A 23,744-nucleotide genomic window follows, 5' to 3' on the forward strand; every position below is an offset into this window, starting at 1 on the left:
CCAAATGCCTGGGTCCTGCCCCACCCTAAACCCCACCCCTGCCTAAGTTCCAGCCCCCACCTAAAATTCGCCCCCATAGCCGAATTTTAGGCTTTTTTCTTTTCTTTTTTCTTTTTCTTCTTTTAGATTGGGGTTCTGTTTTACCTTGCTGATTCATTGTTGTTGATTCTTTTATGTTTTTATTTTTCCTAATAAATCTTTTATTTTTCTAATTTTATTTTATTCTTTATACTCTGTAATTGTTCTCCCCTTTTGGCTTGTTCCCCCCGCTTTTTTTTTTTCTTTTTTCTGTTAAGGTTTTATTTTACCTTGTTGCACTTGTTTCAATGATAGTTTTATTTTTCCTAATATATTTTTTATCTTTCTAATTTTACTTTATTTTTTATTCTTTGATATTGTACTGCTTTTTTTCTTTCTTTCTCATTTTCCTTTTTTTTTCTTTCTTTACCGTTCCACAAAGCTTGCGGGATCTTGGGTCCCAGGCTGGAGGTTGGGCCCAAGCTCCTGTGGTGGGAGCTCCGAGTCCAAACTGCTAGACTAAAAAAGAACCTAGGACCCTAGGGAATATTAATTGGAGTGAGGACTCCCAGAGGAACGCATCTCAGCAACAAGACCCAGCTCTACCCAACTTTCTGCAAACTCCAGTGCTGGACGTCTCAGGCCAAACAACCAGTAACACAGGAATACAGCACCAACCATCAAAAAAAAAAAAAAAAAAGAAATGACAGAAAAATATATTACAGACGAAGGAGCAAGGTAAAAACCTACAAGAACAAATAAATGAAGATGAAATAGGCAACCTAACTGAAAAAGAATTCAGAGTAAGGATAGTAAAGATGATCCAAAATCTTGGCAACAGAATGGAGAAAATACAAGAAACATTCAACAAGGATCTAGAAGAACTAGAAAGCAAACAAACAATGATGAACAACACAAATGCTGAAATTAAAAATACTCTGGAAGGAATGAATAGCAGAATAACTGAGACAGAAGAATGGATAAGTGAGCTGGAAGATAAAATGGTGGCAATAACTGCCAGGGAGCAGCATAAAGAAAAAAGAATGGAAAGAATTGAGGACAGTCTCAGAGACCTCTGGGACAACATTAAATGAACCAACATTCAAATTATAAGGGTCCCAGAAGAAGAAGAGAAAAAGAAAGGGTCTGAGAAAATATTTGAAGAGATTATAGTCAAAAAGTTCCCTAACATGGGAAAGGAAATAGTCAATCAAGTCCAGGAAGCACAGAGGATACAGGATAAACCCAAAGAGAAACATGCCAAGACACATATTAATCAGGATAAACCCAAAGAGAAACATGCCAAGACACATATTAATCAAACTATCAAAAATTAAATACAAAGAAAAAATATTAAAAGCAGCAAGGAAAAAGCAACAAATAACATACAAGCGAATCCCCATAAGGTTAACAGCTGATTTCTCAGCAGAAACTCTGCAAGCCAGAAGGGAGTGGCAGAACATGTTTAATGTGATGAAAGGGAAAAACCTACAACCAAGGTTACTCTACCCAACAAGGATCTCATTCAGATTTGATGGAGAAATTAAAACCTTTACAGATAAGCAAATGTTAACAGAATTCAGCACCACCAAACCAGCTTTAGAACAAATCTAAAGAAACTTCTCTAGGCAGGAAACACAAGAGAAGGAAAAGACCTACAAAATCAAACCCAAAACAATTAAGAAAATGGTAACAGGAATGAACGTACATATCGATAATTACCTTAAACATAAATGGATTAAATGCTCCCACCAAAACACACAGACTGGCTGAATGGATACAAAAACAAGACCCGTAATATGCTGTCTACAAGAGACCCACTTCAGACCTAGGGACACACACAGACTGAAAGTGACGGAATGGAAAAAGATATTGCATGCAAATGGAAATCAAAAGAAAGCTGGAGTAACAATTCTCATTTCAAACAAAATAGACTTTAAAATAAAGACTACTACAAGAGACAAAAAAGGACACTACATAATCATCAAGGGATCAATCCAAGAAGAAGATGTAACAATTGTAAATATTTCTGCACCCAACAGAGGAGCACCTCAATACATAAAGCAAATGCTAACAGCCAAAAACGGGGAAATCGACAGTAACGCAATCATAGTAGGGGACTTTAACATCCCACTTTCACCAATGGACAGATCATCCAAAATGAAAATAAATAAAGAAACACAAGCTTTAAATGATACATTAAACAAGATGGACTTAAATGATATTTAGAGAACATTCCATCCAAAAATAACAGAATACATTTTCTTCTCAAGTGCTCATGGAACAATCTCCAAGATAGACATATCTTGGGTCACAAATTGAACCTTGGTAAATTTAAGAAAACTGAAATTGAATCAAGTATCTTTTCCGACCACACACTATGAGACTAGATATCAAATACAGGGAAAAAATCTGCACAAAAAAAAAAAAAACACATGGAGGCTAAATAATACACTACTTAATAACCAAGAGATCACTTAAGACATCAAAGAGGAAATCAACAAATACCTAGAGACAAATGACAATGAAAACACAACGACCCAAAACCTGTGGGATGCAGCAAAACCAGTTCTAAGAGGGAAGTTTATAGCAATACAATCCTACCTCAAGAAACAAGAAACATCTCAAATAAACAACCTAAACTTACACCTAAAGCAATTAGAGAAAGAAGAACAAAAAACCCCCAAAGGGGCTACCCTGGTGGCGCAGTGGTTGAGAGTCTGCCTGCCGATGCAGGGGACACGGGTTTGTGCCCCGGTCCGGGAAGATCCCACATGCCGCGGAGCGGGAAGGCCCGTGAGCCATGGCCGCTGAGCCTGCGCATCCGGAGCCTGTGCTCTGCAATGGGAGAGGCCACAACAGTGAGAGGCCCGCGTACGGCAAAAAAAAAAAAAAAAGTTAGCAGAAGGAAAGAAATCATAAAGATCAGAGCAGAAATAAATGAAAAAGAAATGAAGGAAACAGTAGCAAAGATCAATAAAAGTAAAAGCTGGTTCATTAAGAACATAAACAAAATTGATAAACCATTAGCCAGACTCATCAAGAAAAAGAGGGAGAGGACTCAAATCAATAAAATTAGAAATGAAAAAGGAGAAGTTACAACAGACACCACAGAAATACAAAGCATCCTTAGAGACTACTACAAGCAACTCCATGCCAGTAAAATGGACAACCTGGAAAAAATGGACAAATTCTTACAAACGTATAACCTTCCAAGACTGAACCAGGAAGAAATAGAAAATATGAACAGACCAATCACAAGTAATGAAGTTGAAACTGTGATTCAAAATCTTCCAACATACAAAAGTCCAGGACCAGATGGCTTCACAGCTGAATTCTAGCAAACATTTAGAGGAGAGCTAACACCCATCCTTCTCAAACTCTTCCAAAAAATTGTGGAGGAAGGAACACTCCCAAGCTCATTCTATGAGGCCACCATCACCCTGATACCAAAACCAGACAAAGATACTACAAAAAAAGAAAATTACAGACCAATATCACTGATGAATATAGATGCAAAAATCCTCAACAAAATACTAGCAAACAGAATCCAACAACACACTAAAAGGATCATACACCATGATCAAGTGGGATTTATCCCAGGGATGCAAGGAGTCTTCAATATACGCAAATCAATCAATGTGCTACGCCATATTAACAAATTGAAGAAGAAAAACCATACGATCATCTCAATAGATAGAGAAAAAGCTTTTGACAAAATTCAACACCCATTTATGATAAAAACTCTCCAGAAAGTGGGCATAGAGGGAAACTACCTCAACAAAATAAAGGCCATATATGACAAACCCACAGCAAACATCATTCTCAATGGAGAAAAACTGAAAGCATTTACTCCAAGATCAGGAACAAGACAAGGATGTCCACTCTCACCACTATTATTCAACATAGTTTTGGAAGTCCTAGCCACGGCAACCAGAGTAGAAAAGGAATGCAAATTGGGAAAGAAGTAAAACTGTCACTGTTTGCAGACGATATGATACTATACATAGAGGATCCTAAAGATGCCACCAGAAAACTATTAGAGCTAATCAATGACTTTGGTAAAGTTGCAGGATACAAAATTAATGCACAGAAATCTCTTGCATTCCTATACACTAATGATGAAAAATCTGAAAGAGAAATTAAGGAAACACTCCCATTTACCACTGCAACAAAAAGAATAAAATACCTAGGAATAAACCTACCTAGGGAGACAAAAGGCCTTTATGCACAAAACTATAAGACACTGATGAAAGAAATTAAAGATGATACCAACAGATGGAGAGATATCCCATGTTCTTGGTTGGAAGAATCAATATTGTGAAAATGACTATACTACCCAAAGCAATCTACACATTCAATGCAATCCCTATCAAATTACCAATGGCATTTTTTTTACAGAACTAAAACAAAAAATCTTAAACCCCAAATAGCCAAAGCAGTCTTGAGGGAAACAAACGGAGCTGGAGGAATCAGACTCCCTGACTTCAGACTATACTACAAAGTTACAGTAATCAAGACAATATGGTACTGACACAAAAACAGAAATATACATCAATGGAACAGAATAGAAAGCCCAGAGATAAACCCACACACCTATGGTCAACTAATCTATGACAAAGGAGGCAAGGATATACAATGGAGAAAAGACAGTCTCTTAAACAAGTGGTGCTGGGGAAACTGGACAGCTCCATGTAAAAGAATGAAATTAGAACACTCCCTAACACCATACACAAAAATAAACTCAAAATTGATAAGAGACCTAAATGTAAGACTGGGCACTATAAAACTCTTAGAGGAAAACATAGGAAGAACACTCTTTGACATAAATCACAGCAAGGTCTTTTTTGATCCACCTCCTAGAGTAATGGAAATAAAAACAAAAGTAAACAAATGGGACCTAGTGAAAATTCAAAGCTTTCGCACAGCAAAGGAAACCATAAACAAGACGAAAAGACAACCCTCAGAATGGGAGAAAATATTTGTAAACTCATCAACGGACAAAGGATTAATCTCCAAAATATATAAACAGCTCATGCAGCTCAATAATAAAAAAACAACCCAATCCAAAAATGGGCAGAAGACCCAAATAGACATTTCTCCAAAGAAGACATACAGATGGCCAAGAAGCACATGAAAAGCTGCTCAACATCACTAATTATTAGAGAAATGCAAATCAAAACTACAATGAGGGGGCTTCCCAAGGGGCGCAGTGGTTGAGTGTCCGCCTGCCGATGCAGGGGACACGGGTTCATGCCCCAGTCCAGGAAGATCCCACATACCGCGGAGCGGCTGGGCCCATGAGCCATGGCCGCTGAGCCTGCGCGTCTGGAGCCTGTGCTCCACCACAGGAGAGGCCACAACAGTGAGAGGCCCACGTACCGCAAAAAAAAAAAAACTACAATGAGGTATCACCTCACACTGGATAGAATGGGCATCATCAGAAAATCTACAGACAACAAATGCTGGAGAGGGTGTGGAGAAAAGGGAACCCTCTTGCACTGTTGGTGGGAATGTAAATTGATACAGCCACTATGGAGAACAGTATGGAGGTTCCTTAAAAAACTAAAAATAGAATTACCATATGACCCAGCAATCCCACTACTGGGCATATACCCTGAGAAAACCATAATTCAAAAAGACACATGCACCCCAGTGTTCACTGCAGCACTACTTACAATGGCCGGGTCATGGAAGCAACCTAAATGCCCATCGACGGATGAATGGATAAAGAAGACGTGGTACATATATACAATGGAATATTACTCAGCCGTAAAAAGGAACGGAATTGGGTCATTTGTTGAGACGTAGATCGATCTAGAGACTGTCATACAGAGTGAAATAAGTCAGAAAGAGAAAAACAAATATCGTATATTAATGCATATATGTGGAACCTAGAAAAATGGTACAGATGAGCCAGTTTGCAGAGCAGAAATTGAGACATAGATGTAGGGGGTAAACATATGGACACCAAAGGGGGAAGAGGCAGGGGAGCGGGTGGTGCTGGTGGGATGAATTGGGTGATTGGGATTGACATGTATACACTGATGTGTATAAAATTGATGACTAATAAGAGCCTGCTGTATAAAAAAAAAAAAGTGCCTTGATAAAATGTTTAAAATAAGTCAATACTATGTTAGTTTTTCTCTCTTTTACATTTACCAATATAAATATACGTTCATCTTTAAAAAAAAAAAGAAAATGGACAAAAGACATGAAGAGACATTTTATTGAAGTGATATACAGATGGCAAATAAGCATGAAAAGATGTTTATCTGCAGCAATTGTTAAAATATGTAAATTTCCAAACCCCACTCAAAATTCACTGCTGTAGAAAGTTTTTGCTTTTAAAATTTTTTAAATTGTGGAAAATACTGGGTTGGCCAAAACGTTCCTTTGCGTTTTTTGGTAACATCTTATGGAAAAACCTGAACAAACATTTTGACCAACCCAATACACAAAACATAAAATTTAAAAAAAAAAGACAAATGCTTTCACACCTAGAGCCTTCTAAACATTTTCGTTTCTTTACTGCACAGTTAAAAGTTCATTTCATTCAAAATAATTATTGGTGGAATATTTTGTTTTTAGACTGATAAGCTACATACTTCTAATTCAAGAAAACATTCACATTCACCTTTTTAACCTAAAACACAATCCTAAATATTTTTAAGGAATCCAATGAAACCAATTATTAATCTTAATAAATCAGAGACATAAAAAAGAAAATCTCCTCCAATCACTGACGTATATGTCAACAAGGTTTGAACAGCAGGGGTCAGGGATGAGCATTACATGTAAACACTTACGGTTAAAGTATGTTCTGCAGAGTGCACAAAACCCTATGTCATCTGTGACTGTAGCAGTATAAAGTTCTATAATCAATTGAAATGTCAGGTTAACTTAAACAATGGGAAAAAACCCTTATAAATACAATGATGTATAAAATGTTGTCAACAAATAATTCTCTATGCAAAAAAAAAAAAAGGAGTGAAAAAGCACGAATGACCTTGCTCAGCCCCTGCTGCAGAAAGTGATCCAAGTGATGCCAATAAAAACCAATGAAGAGTCCATCCCTCAATTCTTCACTTATGTAGGGATCTAAACCACAACCCTCAGTGCAAGATCTACAAGCACATCACACAACCATTCTTAAGACATGCTCTCTTGGTGCCTGTCTGCCATTTTCTACAATGGAATCAGAAGGCCTAAAAAGAGCACAAAATACAGTACATCTCTAGTAACTGATTCTCTGGATTAACAAACACTCTCCATTCCCTCTATTAAATATTCAGACTGGACCATGTGAACTGAATAGTGCCAGTGCACAATCCTGCCCTTCCCTGTTGAGTTGCTTGCCAAGTTAACTGTCCTTCTTCACAAGCTTTTTTATACCACCTGTTGGTATTGTCATGAATTAAATATTACAAAAACTAATGGAATAATAATTATTAGGAAGAAGGTCTTAAAGAAATCTAGTCCCACTCTCTCATTTACAAATGAGAAAACTGAGGTCCAAAGAGGGTGCTCACCATCATACAAATAGTTAAGGGTGGTAGATCTGGGACTAAAATCAATTGTATGAAATTCTATTCCAGAAATCATGCTGTCTTTTTCCGCATTGACAGTCTCAAACATATATCATCCTGCTTTAATTTAAATTGTACTGTGAGGGACTTCCCTGGCAGTCCAGTGGTTAAGACTCTGCGCTTCCAATGCAGGGGGCACAGTTTCGATCCCTGGTTGGGGAACTAAGATCCCACACGTCGCGAGGCACAGCCAAAAAACTACAAAAATAAAAAATTTTTTAATTAAAAAAATAAAAATAAATTGTACTGTGAAATATTCCATTAATCAGATTCTTCAGCCAAGTATTCAGACCTCTAGGCCCCATTATTCATTCTGTAGGTGGTTGTGAGATGTGTGTAAGCATGTAATGGTCATTTGCTACTTTTTCATCTGCTCTACATCCCTTCCCCTTGGGAAATGCCCCTCCCCCTCCCTATGCAATAATGGTAGGGTTGTTATTTTCCCTGCCACAGGGTGGGCTCATGACGCAGGCCAAAGTGCACTAGTCTCCTAGACACAGCAGTTGGTGCAAACTTCGCCTCTTAGAGTTCTTTGGAGGAAATGATTTGGGTGTTGGGGAAAAGGGTTATTTCTTCTGGATCACTAGCTGGGTGGATGATGAAGTTGCCAACAGCTATCTTTGCCATCAGGTAATGAGACACAACAAAGAGAAAAATATTACGGAATATCCACAGCCTCTATTGATATTGATCCATAGACTTTCAGACCTCATATGATTAAAGTGGGCACTAGACTCAAAAGTCAGCAATTTTCCATGTTGAGGCAGGAGATAGATGGGTCCCAGGGTGAGGAGCCAGAGTTCATCCCCTGTGGACAGATACTCCAAAATAGCAGGAGGGAGAAGAGCTAAGCCCTGCCCAGATAAGAGATAAAAGACCACATATTCCTCATTCTTGAAGTCAAGGAGACCTTCTCCACTACACACACACAGAAAGGCTCTCTGAAGGTCAAAAAGGGAGGGGGTGCTACCCCATAGTAAGTGATGCCATCCTACCCATACACCTCTTCGCTGGAATCCATCTTGGCTAAGAGATGCACGCACACACACATGGGAGGACCCTGAGATATACCGATATGGACTCAGAACCAGGCAAAGCAAGATGATTGGCCAAAGGAAACCCAGAAGAAATGCCCCATAAAAGTGATTCAAACTACCACGAGGACACAACTCTCTCTCTGAGCTCGCCCATGTGTCTATCCACAGGTACTCTTTTCCTCCTAATAAACACTTGTTTCACTACTTTCCATCTCTATGTGGAAATTCACTTCTACAACAGCTGATGGGCCAGGGCCTTGTCACTGGCCACTGGTCCCTTGTGGTCTAGTGGCTAAGATTCAGCACTCTCACTGCCACGGCCCAACCTCAGTCTCTGGCCATGAACCAAAATCCTGCTTCAAGCCACTGCAGGCTGAGGCCACCCAAGAGCAATGTGACCTAGTATCAAATGATGAACTAGGTCAACCAGGTTTTCTCTCAAAAATGTTAATTATAAAACATAGAAAATATTGAACAGTTAAGGTGAAGGGCCATGAGATAGCACTGGAGCCCTAGTGGAAAGAGAATTGTGAGGGAGAAAACAAGGAGACATAGCAGATGTCATGAAGATGTCACATAAGAGAGAGAAAAAGAATTGCATATCTTTAGCATTGTTTAGATTCCTCACAGTTTTCCAGTTGGATGCTAACAAGATGCAAATGGTCCATTCATTTAAAACATATTTACTAAGAGCCTGCAAATGTTTAAAATACATGGAAGATTCGATTATTATAGAAAAATATTCACTTTCTCCCCTGCTCCCTCAAAGAAAAAAACATACTTCTCTGCCTCCTAACTTTAGGCTTGGCTAAGTATCTTACTTTGGCCAACAGGATATTAGTAGGTGCTTAAAATGTGTTTCAGTGGTTGCGTTTGCTCTCTTATACCTCTGTCGTCACTATGAGAACATGTCAGCCCAGAATTAGAGGCATGTGGACCAAGCATGCAGCATAGAGCCACTCAGCTGATCACAGCCTATGTCAGTCAACTCCCAGGTGGCCCACAAACAGAATAAATGCTCACTGTTGAATGCAGTTGTGACAGTGTAGTTATTTGTTACTCACTGATACAGTACACTGAGGATGAGATGCTGTGGGCCACTTAAAGACTGTCCTTACTCAGGCTTTCCACAACATGTAACAGTATCTACTAAAAATCAACTAGCGAGAGCCAGTGCAGGAGATGGAGATTAATAAAATATCACCTTTTCCCAGGAAGAACTCCTATTGTAGTGAGAAAGTTGGACTCTGATCAAATGATCATAAAATAATGTGATATGAGGTTCACCCATATAGTGAGCTGAAGGTCTAACTCAGCCAGAGGAGTCAGCAGAGCCTTCACGTAAGAGGAGATTGATATAGAGGTCTGAAGGATAACAGTCATTCATCAAGTAGAGAAGTAGAAAGACTCTAAACAGAGGGCACATGTATACCAAAACATTAAACTTCAAAGCATGTGAGGAGTTCAAATGTCAGCCATAGCTGAAACTTATCCTTATTCTAATGTAGACAACAATTCAGAATGAATATAAGAGATGGTCAACTAGAATTTTTACTAGGAATTACTGAAGTCGTCACGATAAGATTTGATTGATCATTTTAAGGCCCTACTTTACTATTCTGATACTTTAAATTTAGTTGATGTTTACTTCACTATAGAAATTTCCTATAGATAATGATCTATGAGGACTTGCATTTTATTATCCTATAATACCATTTTTAACATTAATTGCAAAACCAGATCATTAATGCCCTGCAAAGGCTTTCAATGCATCAGCAAACAAATGATCTTTGAGTTGTGTCATGACAGCACTGAAAGGCCACTGTATGAAAAGGTGACTCGAGACAATTGCAAACAAAGTAACCGCCAAAATACCAAAAGCACAATCTCAAGTAACCTGGCAATAGCTGGGAAACTCTCCTCGAAATATAAGTCAGAAGTGGAAAATGTCCTGTTGAATAGTGTTCGGCAGGACACCCCAGGCAGAAGCATAACACTGGGATGTAAACAATAAACAGATTTCACTTCAAACAGTTTGGAAAGAGCGTCAGTGTCGTCAAATCAGAAAATCTTCAAACCTGCACACGACTGAAATTACCAGCAACAGTAGCAACTTTTAAGTGCTAAAAGATAACCGCCAGTAAAAAAATCAACATACTTAAGACACCGAGAATCTCTCTGATCTCTTCAAACCATAAGATAAACATGTAACTTTCGAGTGAAAGCGAAGCGGGAGGGCGCCGGGGCAGCTCTTGCAACTCCCTTCGCTCTCCGCTCCACGAAAGAAACCGAAGCAACACGTGCAACGTCACTGTCCCAACACAGTCAACCATGCTGATCACCAAGAGAGGGGACTGATTTGGAGCTAGAATCAGGCTAGGAGTTAAGAAGCAAGGGGAAGAAACCAGGGGAAGAAAGTAAAACAGAAGCAGGAAAGAACAGTATGGACTGGGGAGCGGCGGTCCCACCGACCCTACTGGCGAGCAAGGAGAAAAGTCCCTCAGACGCAGACTAATGTCTAGAAAGGGATCTTCTCCTTCGAGCTGAGTTTCCCAGGACTCAGCCTCGGCTGCCCCGTCCCTGCCCAATGCCACCTGATACCTCCTTTTGGCGCGACCCTTAGGTGAACCAAGGGGGCGCTTTTCAGGAGGCTCCCAGCAAAACTGTGAGGGAACTCCCAGAGCTGCCAAGGGGAGAGTAGCTGCCTGTCGCTTGCGAGGGGAGTGGCCAAAGGCAAAAGTGGGTCGAGAGGGCTCTACCTTACCTGCCGCAGGAGCTTCCACCGGGCAGCACCCAAGGGCGCCGAGATTGCGGGTCCCTGAGCGGCGCTGCTGCTTGTCCGGCCCTCGCCCGCTGCGCGCTGAGCCTGGCCGGCCCCTGCGTCCGCGACTCGAGACTCCATCGGCTGCAGCTGGCGAGATACCGCCGCCACAACTCCCCCCTGCCAGGACCTGCCTACTTCTTCCCTGTCAGGATCTGTGACGCCGGGGTTCCCTCCCACTGCCCTAGCGCGCGCTCTCTCCCCGAATTCCGCATTTCCGGTAGTCGCGTCTCCTTAGCAACCAGGGCAGCGCGGCTCTCGCCACTGCACCATTTTGCTGGTGGCCATCTTGAGTGAGGGCAGGCCGGAAAGTGAGGGAACTGTGGCAGACCTAGTGCGACGCCGCCCCCTTTGGTTCCCTTCTCTCCTGTTTCATCTCGAGCTCTGAAGACTAGCAAAGAACCAAAAGGCTTATATCTTTGAGCGTTAATGAACCCAGGAGGAGTAAAAAAATTATTCCTGACCACAATAAAGATGGCGGAATCCACTTAGCGCTCGTGCCAGACGGCGGTTACGTAGACGGCGTGCTGCAAACCAGCTCCGGGCGGTTCTGGGTAGGCTGTCGTTTTGCTAGCTGCAGAACGCAGACTTCGGCTGACCGTGAGTGAGGTGGGAGCTGCGCTCCTTCCTGAGAGCATCGGGTTCTCCGGCGTGCCTTCACTCGTTTCGGTGTCTAGAGCGAGACTGACTTTCAGTTTGCGTACGTATGGGGGGCGTAGGCTGGGAGTCTCTTCCCTTCACCCCGTCCTCACCCCCACCCAACCATCCCTCAGTCCCTTAGTCCTAGCTTTTTGACCGATGTCCCTTCATTGCGTGGCACATGGTACCGCTCCCTCTCACACTCGGATGCACAGGGAAAACGAACGGTTTCTCCCAGGAACACCCATTCGTCTACCCTACCCCCTATCCCCAGACTTGCCTACTGTCTTCTCCCAGTGGGTGAAGGATGGATGGAGGCTACGGGCACGGATGTAGTGGTTTAGGGCCTTTATTTTATTTTCTTTTATTTTACTTTGTTTGTTTTTGCTGGTGTCAACTGCACATCCCCTATACCCACTCCCCCGTTGTTTTGCTGCGACATAGAAAGAGGTTAAGAGGGGCAGGGGCGTCGTAGCGGATCCGAGCTGTGGTAAAGCTGACGCACTATTGTATAATACTTTTGATACCGAGGAGCAATTTGTGGAAGACTTCCATGATGACATTCAACAGTGTGCAACATACCTAGATTTTTCCTGCCCTAAAAATAGTAGCCACCGTTTATTGAGTGGTTACTACGTGCCAGACACTTCATTAAGATTTTAACATAAATTGTTTCATTCTTAGAATAGCTATTTCATAGAGTAAGTGGGATCATTATCTCTGTTTTGCAGATGATAAAACTAAGCACAGGTGGAAAGTGCAGGAATGAAGACCTGAACCCAGGTTTCTCTGACTTAACTACTTACTAGCTTTACTTACCTTGATAGGTTAATAAGCACCAGCTTCCCAACAGAAAACAGGTGGCATCACATTTCATGTGTGCCTCCTGAAGTGTTTTTTGTTTTTTTCAACTAAAGAGCTAAACACCTTTTTGACATTAAAGTCAAGTTGTTGTTATGTCCAGATAGACTTATTGCTCTACTATTACTGTTCAGGTGACCTGGGGTAGTTGCTTAAACCTTCCTGAGCCACAGTTCGCTCACCTGTGGCCAACATCATAATAGCTACTCTATCAGGTCCCTATGAAGTTTAAATTAAATGAAGTATATAAAAGCATGTGGCATGAAGCAAACACTCAATAAATACTAATCCCTTCTCCTCTACCTTTATTAAGTAATTGGACTTTTGCAGTTTATCCTCCACATACAAACCAAAGATAAGTTATGAATTATGTGAAATCAAAGCCGTTTTGCCTTTAAAAGCCCTCAGAGTTCCTGAGATGCCTCCATTGTCTATGTATTTATTTGCAAATTTTTATTTTGTTTTTTTGTTTTCTGTTTGTTTGTTTTAGTTTGCCCATGTGTGTACCAGAATCAGTGCTGTTTGAGCCTGACAGGATTGACTTTACAAATGAGACATTTATGTCACATCTGCCAAGAAGTGTGATTTAAATTAAACTTTAACTTTTACAAGTTTTCAGATACTTTGAGTTATCAGCTGTCTGCGGTTATTTGTAACTGGAGGGGTACACAGCCCCAAAGGGGAGGGATAAGAACTGCAGATCTTAGATGCTCTAAGAACCCACTACTATATAATCATTCCTATGAAAATCATTCATGTGCTGGCAGCCCCAAAGGGAGCATAAACCAGGGACTTTGATATCATGCAGCAGAAGAGCAAATTATTTCTCCAGGCTTTGAAGTATAGTATTCCTCACCTTGGGAAATGCATGCAGAAACAGCACGTGAATCACTGTAACTTCGCTGATCATTATTACAATAGCATAAAATTGAAAAAATATCACCTAACCAAGTGTCTGCAGAATAAACCCAGGATATCAGAGTTAGCAAGAAACATCCCAAGTCGGAACTTCTCATGTAAGGTATGGACTGTTTAAGTTAACCTATGTGTAGGCCTTTAAGATTAATTTTAGTTTAAAAATAAAGAATGGGTTGGATATCAGTTACTAATTTTCTCAGTAATTCTGGTTTGATTTTTTAAATATTCAGGCTTAATTGTAGTCATATATATATGTATAAAAGAATATATACATATATATTTATAGAGCTCTAATGTAATATATAAAAATGTAGATTTATAAAAAATGATTCATCTTAAGAACTCCTTATTGTGCCTGCCAGTGCAATTCAAAGTATAATTTGGCTTTCTAAAATTCCTAGACTAACATAATAGCTCTTAATAAAAGTCTAATAATATGCTGATTGTTTTATGAATCCCAAATTAGGAAACTTCAGTAAAGACCATGTAATTGTGTTACTTCTCTGTAAAAAAAAAAAACAACGAAAAAGCGATTTGCATTTTATACCACTTGTGTCCTTCAGGAAGATGCTTTCAGACCATTGTACTCTGGCCAGACCCCAAGCTGTGGGCATGACCTCAACTTTGAGGACCTGTTGCTCTTGTATGTAGAATGACCACATATCCTGGGTTGCCTCCGACAGTCTCAGTCTACACATATTTTCCCTATGTTATTATTAATAGTGTCCCCTTTCCTCTCAGAAGTGTCTTGCTTAGGATAGTAAATTATATGTGCATCCTAATTATTTGAGATTAAGGTATTTATGCTGCTCTTTGACACCCCTCCCCTACCTCATACTTGCTATGTTCCTTAGATTCCTTAAATTGTGTTTAGGGGTGATATTCTTGCAATATGTAACGTATTTTGTTATTTTAATATCTTAATTTCTGGTTTTAATTGTTTTGTTACATACTAATATTTTTAGTCTGTTTTGGCTTATTTTTTATTGTAGTAAGATATAGGTAACAAAATTTTCCATTTTAACCATTTTTAAGTGTATAATTCAATGGCATTAATTACATCACAGTGTTGTACAGCTGTTACAACTATTTGCAAAACCCTGTCCTCACCTGAAGAAAATACCCATTAAGCAAGAACTCCCCACTGCTGCTTTCCTGAGTCCCTGGAAACCTTTAATCTACTTTCTGTCTCTATGAATTTCCCTATTCTAGATAATTCATATAAGTGGAATTATATAATATTCTTTTGTGTTTGGCTTATTTCACTTAGCATAATGTTTTCAAGGTTCATTCGTATTGTAGCATATCTGGGAAGTTTGTTCCTTTTAGTGGCTGAATAATATTCCATTATATGTATATACCACATTTTGTTTATCCATTCATCTGTTGACAGACACTTGAGCAGCTTCATCTGTTTAGAAAAATGATATTTTTAATATTCTCAATTCTTCTGGTTTTTAATTTAATTTTTGCTCTTTTCATAGCTCATACTTATTTGTTATGGGGAGTTTGGGGGGAGTTTTGTTGTTTGCTTTCAACTTTATCTGTTAGTCCTAGAATTTTACTCTTTACACTTAAGTCATTCAAATTTTTCTTTTTATAGCATCTTAGTTTAGCACTTTCTGTACTCAAATTTTTTATGTCTTTTATTTCATTTTTATTTCTGTGTGTGTGTATTTGCACACGGGTCCTACTTTAGAAAGATAAACTTTAAAATTTTACCTTTTGGACACATTTTAGCATTTAGATCTTTTTCCTTTGAATTGTGTTTAGAACACTTTGTCATCTTGTACTTTTATCTTAAGTCTTAGTTTATAAATAGTAGGCAGAAATTACCATCAGAGTGACAGCTGTGAGATTAGCTCACACCCTGTGCAGTAGTTGGACTATTTTTTCCCTCCATTTGTCCCTGAAGCAGCTTTTCAGTTCTCTTTCATGGAATCCTGTCACCTGGAAGCTTTAACCTGATTCAGTGACTCCAAGAAAAGGAGCTTTATTAATAATTCTTTCACCTGGTAGTGGTCCTGCTTTCACATGTCATATATCAACCATTCCTTCTGTGAGAAATGATATGATATTAAAACTGTGGTCTCTGTCCTTTACGATCACTGGGACCTGAGGAAGCTGTGAAGAGACCTGTAGTCAAGAATGCACATTTAAGTAAACATCCAGTCAGTTCCAACTTTGTCCACTCCTATGGGAATAACAAATTAGAAAAAGTAATTAGTGCCTGTAGACAAATTAAAATATATTTACCTAAAGACTTATAAGATAAGTTAACTAAAGAGTAAGAGAGGGCAGCCTGTGTAATATCATAGAAATGCCAGAAAGCAAGAGATCTAGCCATCACTGGTGTGTCTGTGAACTAGTCAGGACTCTTATCTTTCTGACTGGAAATAGAGAGGGGAGTTTCAACTTGGTGTTCTCTAAAAGTCCTCCAAATGCTAAAATTTCGTGATTTTATATCTCTACCTTGTTACCTTACCAACAAGTTGCCATCTATACATTTGGGACTCTAGCACCAACTCCTGCAGTGTATCAGAAATCCTGGGGAACTTTTTAGAAATGCAAGTTCCTGGATCTCACCCCACATGTGCTGGATCAGAATCTCTAATGGCTGAGGCCTAGGGATCTCTTTTTTTGTTTTGTTTTAAGTTCCTCAACTAATTCTGAAATTCTCAATCTGCCAGTGACAGTGGACCTGCATTTAGGAACTAGATACATTTGTGATCAAACGTTGCTGACCTAAACCTCATTGAATTCATTTAGTTCTGAAGTTCTTACTGGCAGATACTTTGACTTTCCATTTTACATTAGCCACATGGCAAGAGGAACTTATTCCATTACGCTCATGCACCAGCTAGTAATATTCAAAGACTAGCATCAAACCAGATACCACATTTCTTTATCTTTCACATCATCCTATTCTGCTCTGCCTACAAAAATAATTCCTAAAATCTTTGATCATGATAAATTGAATGATATACAAAAGGAAAACCAAGTAAGTAAAAGAAAATGTTTAAACATTTGTTCATTGACTCTCTGCGATATAGATTAGCAGTTCTTACAGTAGTTTCTAAGGTAGATAGGTTGACAGATACCTCCTTCACTGGCACTAGTGATCTATGATTTGTGGGATCACTGGTTCTAACAGGTTCAAAACATCATCAGGAAAGCCAGAAAGAAAAGAAAAATTGTACTCTCACAATAGTTTTTTTTTTAAATAATAGTTCATGAAGTGGGACAGCATTGTAGCTACCACTTCTTTTTTTAATTTATTTTTTTATACAGCAGGTTCTTATTAGTCATCCATTTTATACACATCAGTGTATACATGTCAATCCCAATCTCCCAATTCATCACACCACCCCCTCCCACCCCCACCACTTTCCCCCCTTGGTGTCCACATGTTTGTTCTCTACATCTGTGCCTCAATTTCCGGTTCATCTGTACCATTTTCTAGGTTCCACATATATGCGTTAATATACAATATTTGTTTTTCTCTTTCTGACTTGTTTCATTCTGTATGACAGTCTCTAGATGTGTCCACGTCTCTACAAATGACCCAATTTCGCTCCTTTATATGGCTGAGTAATATTCCATTGTATATATGTACAACATCTTTATCCATTCATCTTTCGATGGGCATTTAGGTTGTGTCCATGATCCGGCTATTGTAAATAGTGCTGCAGTGAACATTGGGGTGTATGTGTCTTTTTGAATTATGGTTTTCTCTGGGTATATGCTGGGTCATATGGTAATTCTATTTTTAGTTTTTTAAGGAACCTCCATACTGCTCTCCATAGTAGTTGTATCAATTTACATTCCCACCAACAGTGCAAGAGGGATCCCTTTCTCAACACCCTCTCCAGCATTTGTTGTTTGTAGATTTTCTGATGATACCCATTCTAACCAGTGTGAGGTGATACCTCATTGTAGTTTTGATTTGCATTTCTCTATTAGTGATGTTGAGCAACTTTTCATGTGCTTCTTGGCCATCTGTATGTCTTTTTTGGAGAAATGTCTATTTAGGTCTTCTGCCCATTTTTGATTGGGTTGTTTTTTTAATATTGAGCTGCATGAGCTGTTTATATATTTTGGAGATTAATCCTTTGTCCGTTGATGAGTTTACAAATATTTTCTCCCATTCTGAGGGTTGTCTTTTCGTCTTGTTTATGGTTTCCTTTGCTGTGCGAAAGCTTTGAATTTTCACTAGGTCCCATTTGTTTACTTTTGTTTTTATTTCCATTACTCTAGGAGGTGGATCAAAAAAGACCTTGCTGTGATTTATGTCAAAGGGTGTTCTTCCTATGTTTTCCTCTAAGAGTTTTATAGTGCCCAGTCTTACATTTAGGTCTCTTATCAATTTTGAGTTTATTTTTGTGTATGGTGTTAGGGAGTGTTCTAATTTCATTCTTTTACATGGAGCTGTCCAGTTTTCCCAGCACCACTTGTTTAAGAGACTGTCTTTTCTCCATTGTATATCGTTGCCTCCTTTGTCATAGATTAGTTGACCATAGGTGTGTGGGTTTATCTCTGGGCTTTCTATTCTGTTCCATTGATGTATATTTCTGTTTTTGTGTCAGTACCATATTGTCTTGATTACTGTAACTTTGTAGTATAGTCTGAAGTCAGGGAGTCTGATTCCTCCAGCTCCGTTTGTTTCCCTCAAGACTGCTTTGGCTATTTGGGGTTTAAGATTTTTTGTTTTAGTTCTGTAAAAAAAATGCCATTGGTAATTTGATAGGGATTGCATTGAATGTGTAGATTGCTTTGGGTAGTATAGTCATTTTCACAATATTGATTCTTCCAACCAAGAACATGGGATATCTCTCCATCTGTTGGTATCATCTTTAATTTCTTTCATCAGTGTCTTATAGTTTTGTGCATAAAGGCCTTTTGTCTCCCTAGGTAGGTTTATTCCTAGGTATTTTATTCTTTTTGTTGCAGTGGTAAATGGGAGTGTTTCCTTAATTTCTCTTTCAGATTTTTCATCATTAGTGTATAGGAATGCAAGAGATTTCTGTGCATTAATTTTGTATCCTGCAACTTTACCAAAGTCATTGATTAGCTCTAATAGTTTTCTGGTGCCATCTTTAGGATCCTCTATGTATAGTATCATATCATCTGCAAACAGTGACAGTTTTACTTCTTTCCCAATTTGCATTCCTTTTATTTCTTTTTCTACTCTGGTTGCCGTGGCTAGGACTTCCAAAACTATGTTGAATAATAGTGGTGAGAGTGGACATCCTTGTCTTGTTCCTGATCTTGGAGTAAATGCTTTCAGTTTTTCTCCATTGAGAATGATGTTTGCTGTGGGTTTGTCATATATGGCCTTTATTTTGTTGAGGTAGTTTCCCGCTATGCCCACTTTCTGGAGAGTTTTTATCATAAATGGGTGTTGAATTTTGTCAAAAGCTTTTTCTCCGTCTGTTGAGATGATCATATGGTTTTTCTTCTTCAATTTGTTAATACGGCGTATCACATTGATTGATTTGCGTATATTGAAGACTCCTTGCATCCCTGGGATAAATCCCACTTGATCATGGTGTATGGTCCTTTTAGTGTGTTGTTGGATTCTGTTTGCTAGTATTTTGTTGAGGATTTTTGCATCTATATTCATCAGTGATATTGGTCTGTAATTTTCTTTTTTTGTAGTATCTTTGTCTGGTTTTGGTATCAGGGTGATGGTGGCCTCGTAGAATGAGTTTGGGAGTGTTCCTTCCTCCACAATTTTTTGGAAGAGTTTGAGAAGGATGGGTGTTAGCTCTCCTCTAAATGTTTGCTAGAATTCAGCTGTGAAGCCATCTGGTCCTGGACTTTTGTATGTTGGAAGATTTTGAATCACAGTTTCAACTTCATTACTTGTGATTGGTCTGTTCATATTTTCTATTTCTTCCTGGTTCAGTCTTGGAAGGTTATATGTTTGTAAGAATTTGTCCATTTTTTCCAGGTTGTCCATTTTACTGGCATAGAGTTGCTTGTAGTAGTCTCTTAGGATGCTTTGTATTTCTGTGGTGTCTGTTGTAACTTCTCCTTTTCATTTCTAATTTTATTGATTTGAGTCCTCTCCCTCTTTTTCTTGATGAGTCTGACTAATGGTTTATCAATTTTGTTTATGTTCTTAATGAACCAGCTTTTACTTTTATTGATCTTTGCTACTGTTTCCTTCATTTCTTTTTCATTTATTTCTGCTCTGATCTTTATGATTTCTTTCCTTCTGCTAACTTTAGGTTTTGTTTCTTCTTTCTCTAGTTCCTATAGGTGTAAGGTTAGATTGTTTATTTAACATTTTTCTTGTTTCTTGAGGTAGGCTTGTATAGCTGTAAACTTCCCTCTTAGAACCGCTTTTGCTGCAGCCATAGGTTTTGGATCATCGTGTTTTCATTGTCATTTGTCACTCGGTATTTTTTGATTTTCTCTTTGACTTCTTCGGTGATCTCTTGGTTATTTTGTAACGTATTGTTTAGCCTCCATGTGTTTGTGTTTTTTACGTTTTTTCCTTGTAATTCATTTCTAATCTTATAGCGTTGTGGTCAGAAAAGATGCTTGATATGATTTCAGTTTTCTTAAGTTTACTGTGGCTTGATTTGTGATGCAAGATGTGATCTGTCCTGGAGAATGTTCCATGCAGAGTTGAGAAGAAAGTGTAATCTGCTGTTTTGGGGTGGAATGTCCTATAAACATCAATTAAATTTATCTGGTCTGTTGTGTCATTTAAAGCTTGTGTTTCCTTATTAATTTTTTGTTGGTTCATCTGTCCATTGGTGTAAGTGAGGTGTTAAAGTCCCCCACTATTATTGTGTTACTGTCGATTTCCTCTTTTAGAGCTGTTAATAGTTGCCTTATATATTGAGGTGCTTCTATGTTGGGTGCATGTATATTTATAATTGGTATATCTTCCTCTTGGATTGATCCATTGACCATTATGTAGTATCCTTCCTTGTCTCTTGTAACATTCTTTATTTTAAAGTCTGTTTTATCTGATATGAGTATTGTTACTCCAGCTTTCTTTTGATTTCCATTTGCATGGAATATCTTTTTCCATCCCCTCACTTTCAGTCTGTATGTGTCCCTAGGTCTGAAATGGGTCTCTTGTAGACAGCATATATATGGGTCTTGTATTTGTATCTATTCAGCAAGCCTGTGTCTTTTGGTTGGAGCATTTAATCCATTCACGTTTAAGGTAATTATTGATATGTATGTTCCTATGACCATTTTCTTAATTGTTTTGGGTTTGTTTTTGTAGGTCCTTTTCTTCTCTTGTGTTTCCCACTTAGAGGAGTTCCTTTAGCATTTGTTGTAGAGCTGGTTTGATGGTACTGAATTCTCTTAGCTTTTGCTTGTCTGTAAAGCTTTTGATTTCTCCATCGAATCTGAATGAGATCCTTGCTGGTAGAGTAATCTTGGTGGTAGGTTCTTCCCTTTCATCACTTTAAGTATATCATGCCACTCCTTTCTGGCTTGTAGAGTTTCTGCTGAGAATCAGCTGTTAACCTTATGGTAGTTCCCTTGTATGTTATTTGTTGTTTTTCCCTTGCTGCTTTCAGTAATTTTTCTTTGTCTTTAATTTTTGCCAATTTGATTACTATGTGTCTCGGCATGTTTCTCCTTGGGTTTATCCTGTATGGGACTCTCTGCGCTTCCTGGACTTGGGTGGCTGTTTCCTTTCCCATGTTAGGGAAGTTTTCGACTATAATGTTTCCAAATATTTTCTTGCGTCTTTTCTCTCTTTTTCTTCTCCTTCTGGGACCCCTATAATGCAAATGTTGTTGCGTTTAATGTTGTCCCAGAGGTCTCTTAGGCTGTCTTCATTTCTTTTCATTCTTTTTTCTTTATTCTGTTCTGCAGCAGTGAATTCCACGATTCTGTCTTCCAGGTCACTTATCCGTTCTTCTGCCTCAGTTATTCTGCTATTGATTCCTTCTAGTGTGTTTTTCATTTCAATTATGGTATTCTTCATCTCTGTTTTTTCTTTAATTCTTCTAGATCTTTATTAAACACTTCTTGCATCTTCTCAACCTTTGCCTCCATTCTTTTTCCAACGTCCTGGATCATCTTCACTGTCATTATTTTGAATTCTCTTTCTGGAAGATTGCCTATCTCCGTTTTGTTTAGTTGTTTTTCCAGGGTTTTTTCTTGTTCCATCATCTGGTACATAGCCCTCTGCCTTTTCATCTTGTCTATCTTTCTGTGAATGTGGTTTTTGTTCCACAGGCTGCAGAATTGTATGTAGCTACCACTTCTTTATTTTTTGTTTTTTTCTCCACTTTCCATTTACTCTTTAACCTGCTGTAGTACGGCTCCCCTCCTCCATTAAAACCTCTGTCATTGTCACCAAAGATGTAATATATTTCAACCTAGTAGACACTTCCCTTTCCTCATCTCAGAGGTGCTCTCAGCAGATTTGACATGCTTGACCATTCCCTCCTTGAAACACTCTTTTGGCCTCTTGACTCCACGTTTTCCTGGGTTTTCTCCTGCTTTACAAACCAAACCTTCTCAATCTCCTTTTCTAACTTTGCTTCCATATAACTTCTCAACTGCGAAGTTTCTCAGGGCTTGGTCCTGGCACTTTTTTCTCTCCTTAATTTCTTCCTAAGTAATTTTTTCCATTCGCATGGACTTAGTACCATAGCAGTTATTATTTTCATCCCAGACTCACCTCTGTGCTGCACAGAATTAATCTCCAGTTGGACATCTTACTGACTTCTCAAACTGTCCACAGTTGAACTTCAGCTCTCCCAGCCCTGACTCAGCTCCTCTTTATCTCATGGCTCTGTACTCAGTTGTTCAAGGCAGAACATGGGGAAACATATTTTATTCCTTCTGTTCCTTTACCCTGCCATCACATCCGTTAACAGTGCATACCAAACGAGCTTTGTGATTTTTACCATGTCACTATACCACCTAGCCTATTATTTACTTAATTATTTTTGTTTAACCAACTTGTCTCATCCCAAGGAATAATAGTCACCAGTCTGATGTGCTAGTTATAGTCTTTCTAATTAAATATTCATATACTCCAAGTCATGTACACCATCATGTCTGACATGCTTTCAGAAACACATTGCATTAACCTCTAAAATGTATGGTGAATCTGTCCATATTTCTCTATCTATACCATCATCACTCACCTGGACAACTGGTGAAGCTACCTAACTAGGTTTCTTGCTTGCATCTTCCCTTCCAACACATTTTCATACATTTAGAAGAGTGATCTTAAAATATAAATTAAATCATGTCACTTTGTAGCTTAAAACCTTTCCAGAAGTTCTTAACACACAAACATAAACTCCATTTTCCTAGTCATGTTCCCCAAGACTCTGCAAGATCTAGCCCCAATCTCATTTCTTGCCACTTTGCCCACATTCACTTTGGTCAAGCTACAATGGTCATCTCCTGGATCAAAGAACAGAACTCTTTCCCATCTATTTCAGGACCTTTACATACTAATCCCTAATCCCATTCACTCCTGCATGTCTAGTTCCTTTTCCTATTTTATGTCTTGGTTAAATGTTACCTCCTGAGAAAGACCATTTCTGACCATGGTAATCAAAGTAACTGAAGCTCATTTTTTACCTTAACCTTGTTTCCTTCTCACTACTTTACCACAGTTATTACTTCAGTGTCCTTTTTTGTTTTGTCTTTCCAGCTGAAATGTAAATTCTATAAGGGCAGGGTTCATGTCGTCAGTTCAATAATGCTTCCCTATTGTCTGATACAGTGCATGACATAGTAATAAATACTGTTGAGTGAATGACTGTCCCCATAAATAGGGGCCTACATCTATTTTATAGAATGCCATTCTGTGGGTTGCAATGTAATTCTTGAACCTAAGTCCCCAAATAAAGGATTGAG

The 23,744-nt window shown here is 38.8% G+C and overlaps 2 protein-coding genes across 8 annotated transcripts in view; one reads left to right on the forward strand and one right to left on the reverse strand.

The window, feature by feature from the left end:
- Window positions 1–20,933, reverse strand: part of CAMKMT (calmodulin-lysine N-methyltransferase) — a 444,589-nt gene extending 423,656 nt beyond the window's left edge. The window contains exon 1 of one of the 2 annotated variants that reach the window (XM_022573938.3): window positions 11,409–20,933. In XM_022573938.3, the coding sequence (XP_022429646.1) occupies window positions 11,409–11,546 (138 nt within the window). In that variant the 5' untranslated portion in view covers window positions 11,547–20,933. The remainder of the gene's footprint in view (window positions 1–11,408) is intronic. The other variant, XM_089922363.1, reaches the window with a different exon arrangement.
- PREPL (prolyl endopeptidase like) overlaps window positions 11,976–23,744 on the forward strand; it is a 78,539-nt gene continuing 66,770 nt past the window's right edge. For 3 of the 6 annotated variants that reach the window (XR_016395297.1, XR_016395298.1, XM_089922359.1), the window contains exon 1: window positions 11,976–13,986. Coding sequence is in view for 3 of the 6 variants with exons in the window: in XM_089922359.1 (XP_089778485.1) it covers window positions 13,768–13,986 (219 nt within the window). In the remaining 3 variants the exon portion in view is untranslated. The remainder of the gene's footprint in view (window positions 13,987–23,744) is intronic. The other 3 variants (XM_022573939.2, XM_022573940.2, XM_022573941.2) reach the window with 3 other exon arrangements.

This window comes from Delphinapterus leucas, chromosome 13 (genome assembly GCF_059928025.1).
Source record: "Delphinapterus leucas isolate spDelLeu-1000000601 "Yukka" chromosome 13, BTC_Dleu_Yukka2, whole genome shotgun sequence".
In the NCBI taxonomy this organism is placed as follows: Eukaryota; Metazoa; Chordata; class Mammalia; order Artiodactyla; family Monodontidae; genus Delphinapterus; species Delphinapterus leucas.